General features: G+C 47.0%; 1 protein-coding gene across 1 annotated transcript in view; it reads right to left on the reverse strand.

Moving 5' to 3' along the window:
• Window positions 1-3171: 3171 nt before the first annotated feature.
• GRIN2C (glutamate ionotropic receptor NMDA type subunit 2C) overlaps window positions 3172-4439 on the reverse strand; it is a 35965-nt gene continuing 34697 nt past the window's right edge. The window contains 1 exon segment of the mRNA XM_025197425.1: window positions 3172-4439. This exon segment is cut by the window's right edge and continues 27 nt beyond it. Within this exon segment, the coding sequence (XP_025053210.1) occupies window positions 3921-4439 (519 nt within the window). The 3' untranslated portion in view covers window positions 3172-3920.

A 4439-nucleotide genomic window follows, 5' to 3' on the forward strand; every position in this document is an offset into this window, starting at 1 on the left:
TTTTCATTTTCCTAGTTGCTCCTCTCTTTCCGTTTCCAACTAGACAAGCTCCCTCTGTTATCTTCTCTATCTGCTGACAGTGCCCTTGTCCCCCTGCTTTACCTGTAGCAAGATAAAGGGAGTTTTGATGGTTTGGGCATTTTGCCTGGCAGTTATGCATGAGACTTGTTTCCAATTTTCAAGAACAGGTTAGCCCAACACTTGTCTAGGATGGTTTAGAAAGAGGAAATCCTGTCTTGAACAGGGTGTTGGACTAGACGTGACCTTCTGAGGTCCCTTCTAGCCCTACTTTTCTATGAGTCTGTAATAAACTTGGGTGTGGATACAAGATTCACTTCTCCTGAAGCCGTTACAATGTGAAGAAAAGGTGATGGCCCAATGAATCCTAAACTATTTTCTCCACAACAGCAGACCATTGCCAGGAGGGGCAGACAGAGTCCACATGCTCTGCATAGACCAGCGATTCTCAGCCAGGATGGCACAGCACCACGGGGTGCCTTGAGATCCTTTGTGGGGTACCATGCACTGTTAGCACTATGAGGTTTTCAAGCATGATTCACAAGATAAACCCAGACATTTCAAATAGGAACCCGCAGTGTTGAAAACAGTCTGTCCTGTCGTGGTCTTTCTGAGCTATTTGCAACAGAAGAATGGCTCTGTTATTTTTCTGTAGTCAAAAATAAGTGAAAGCTAAGAGCTGGCATTTTCCAAGGGGTGTCTTGAATCTACCCAGGGGTGCCTCACCTCTAAAAAGGGTGAGAACCACTGGCACAGACAATGGCTTGATTGTTAGGGATATCAGTCATGAGTTTGGGTCCTCTTCAGACAAAGGATGGATCTGAATCTCATTCTGCTTCCCCTCGGGCAGCCACTCTAATCAATAGGCTGGCAGAAATGCACTGCTTCTTCGCAACAAACTTCAGGATCTTGGCAGGTAACTGGAAGCTGGAACATGCCCAAAAAGCACATTGGAGTCTGTGAAAACATAAGCTCCTGTCCTCATTTCCAAATGTCTCCGAGTGCACTCAGGGTTCTGTTAACATTGCCTGTACCCATTGCAAGCAGCAAATGAGGTTTTCCAAAATCTAAGGGTATAAAGAGATATCTGAATGGTGCAACATCTGTCTCAGCTGGTGATTCTCACTTTAATTGTGTTTGAATGCCAAGTTGCCAAGAGTATTGATTCAAAAAAGGAGTTTGCCTGTAGTAATTCAAGAAAAGTACTTCTCATGGAAGATCTTGGCCCCTCACCCAAGTCTTTGAGGACAAAGCTTTAAAGGATTTGGGACGTGTGTTTGATTCACAAGTTCTTCACTGTATTTTATTTATGCATCAAGTAAACTCAAGTGATTAATTTAATTTTCTTACTATTCTCTTGGTGAGTTAGGAACTTAAAGTCCTCTTGCCTACCCTAAAAAGTAGGCTAAAGTTGGCACACAGCTCTAGACTTGTTTCAAAAGAGATAGCGGCAACAATAAAATGAGTTAAGTTGGAAGCTGGGACTTAGACCTTTGGGTTGTATTCCCAGCCAACCAGGGATTTAGGGGGAAGTTGCACCGCACACTTCGACCATACTAAGGACATTTAAAATGCGAGTGTCCACATGTTAAAGTTCATTAACTTGTGCCCTCTTGAGCATCTCAAAGTTATACCACTTCAGGCAAGGGTTAACTCTAGGCCATGCTACCCAGGTTGTATTAGGGTCATTTCAGTCTGCACCATGGAGACAAAACCAGTAGTTTGCAGTCCTCCAGCATCCCAGGATGTATCACTCCCAGTCCCCCCACTCCCCACCTTCAACCAGAGCAGGGATAGACTCCAGGTATCCTGCCTCCTAGCCGTGCCCCTACTCACCACACTTCTAGCAACAAGAACAGTACTAACTCTTAACTTCCGACTAACGTTCTAACTTCAACACTGCTTAACACGCCGCAGGTTTAGCGTGGTCTAAGTCCAACGTGCATCTTCACTTACTGTGTCACCTCAAGCTAGCTGACTCCCATCTCCATGCAGACGGGACACAACCTAGCTATGATCGCTGCCCCCTTTGCAGGTGCTCCAAGCTCTAGTGTGGAAGACAGCTACCCGTTTGCTGCACTGAATAGGTCCAGGAGCATGACTAGGTCCTTTGGTTGTAGCTGTGTTGGTCTAAGGACATAGGTAGGCAAGGTTCTTTGAGTAGACTAGGTGCTTTGCACTTCTGCTTTGCTGAAAAGCCCTTGGCCGCCCACTGACATGGATAAAATATGTGAGGGCAGTAGAAGTACCATTAGGAGAGACGGGACAGGTGTATCTTCATCCAACAGGAGCTCTAAACACTCTTGCCTTTTGTCAGGTACCGAGCAGCATTCCTACCACATATGGTTTCTATTTGGAGAAGGCAAATGAAGACACACATTAGTCATTCAAGCCCCAAGGTATCCTGTGACACTAAATGAAAAATTAGTAGTAAGGTGATGTCTCCTCAGGAGGCCTTTGATCCTGCTGTGACTATAATGAGACAAAGCGAATGAACACAAAGCGAGTCTTAGAGAAATGAGATACAGAATATCAAAAGGTCTTTTCCTAAACAGTCTGGAGTTGAATTAAATACACTTCCCCTGACTGCTGTTGTACAGCTCAACTTTCATCCCAGTGAGCTTTGTTTGGGTGTGAAAAATGCCAGGCAAACGGCGGCTGGATTGATTCATCATGTTTTCTAAACAGGGGCAAACAAAGCATGGCCAGGAGGACTGGCATGAAGCTAAAAACCTATATATTTGTATTGTGTCCAGAGAGAGTTCAGCCCAGCACATCTCTGTTGAGAGCACCTGGCCCAGACAAGCAGAGCTCAGCTGTGCCACAGCTTCCTATTGTACAACTACCCAGAGGAAATCACAGACTTACTCTGCACTCCTACAACAAAGCTGTGGGAAGGCACAAGGGTCTAACTGGGGGGAATCAGCTGTGGGATTTGAGGGCAGCGTAAACCAGGGTCATCCAAAAACTACAGTAGGGAAAAGCTGAGCAACACCAGCTGAGAGTCTAGCTCTGGTTTATGAAGCTCTTAGCTGATCTTCAGGATCAAAGAACTACTGTCATTGCAAGAGATAGGAAACCTTGGATCTGCTAGCCCAAACATGGTACAGAGTGATGGAAAAAAGGGCTAAATACAATGTAAAATGTCTCTCTTTAATAGCCTGGGAATTGCATTTTCAGTTCTTACTTTAAAAGAAATCAAAACGTGAAGGGAAGGGGAGAGGAAGGAAAAAAAAAATACTGAAAATGTCATAGTGCATTTGTTTTGCTAAGTCCCATGTATGACCCCTGTTCGTTAGCAAACCATCCAAAGCAGCGCGTCAGTAGAAGCAACAAAGTCCAGGATTGGGAAGCTGTTAGATGTCGCCCACCTTTTCGTGGAGAGCAGAGCTGTGGGCACGTCCTGCAAGTTAACTGGCACAAACACTAAAATGACTGACATTGTATTTGATACTTTAGAGCTATCCACTGAGCATACAGACTGTGAGCGTTTCACTGGATGAGACACAACCAAAAGCATGTCACCACCCATGCCAGAGCCCCAAACAATGGAAGACTTGGGAATTTGCACATTAAAATGCCTTTTACAGCTGGTTTTGCTCTCCTCCCCAGTGTCAAAGAGCTGTTGCTTTATTGGGCTTTTTTGGTCCATCAGCCACTGAGGAAAGAGAAAAAGGTCACTTGTTCATCTTTTGATCCAGACCAGGGGAAAAGTTAGAACGATTTTCCTGCTGCAGCCAACGGGCCAGAGAATCTCACGGGGTGAGATTGCAAAGGCTGCCGCATGGGCCTTTTCCCCAAGGGTTGAACCAGAATCTGTCGTCTCAAAGATGTGCGTGTGAGCAGTACAGATACGAGCCAAGCACAGATAGTCCTAACCCTGCCCACCCCCCACCCCACTCTCACACCTCCGACTCCAGGCTTGAGATTCGTCTCCAAGACCTGGCAGGGTAGGGGCTGTTCATTTGCTGGGCTGCCAATAGGTCCCTCTTCTCCATATTGACCATCTGGAGAAAGGCTGGTTCCACTCTGCTTCGACCTCTGCAGTCTCTGTATACACTGTCAAAATACATGGTCCTCCGGCTGTCCTCGTGGACCAAGTAGTCCCTGCTTCCAGGCGACCAGGGAGCCCGAGTGACGCACCCGGCACTGGAGTGTTCGCAGAGCAGGGGAGCCCCCTGGTAGAGCTGCCCCAAGCACACAGGCAGGTTGGTATAGGAGTTCATGTAGGCGTATTGTTTGTGCACCACTGTGGAAGAGGCCCGGTGCAGGCCTGCGGCATGTTGTAGGCACGCTTCCCTGTAGGAGGGCAGCCTGGCCGGCTGAGAATGGACGAGTCGTTGGCCCTCCCAGGAGAGCCTGGGGTTTGCCTCGGTGCATTTCCTATTGCACACGTAGCTGGGCTGAAGGGCTTCAGCAGG

Source organism: Alligator sinensis, unplaced genomic scaffold, assembly GCF_000455745.1.
Source record: "Alligator sinensis unplaced genomic scaffold, ASM45574v1 scaffold400_1, whole genome shotgun sequence".
Lineage (NCBI taxonomy): Eukaryota > Metazoa > Chordata > Crocodylia > Alligatoridae > Alligator > Alligator sinensis.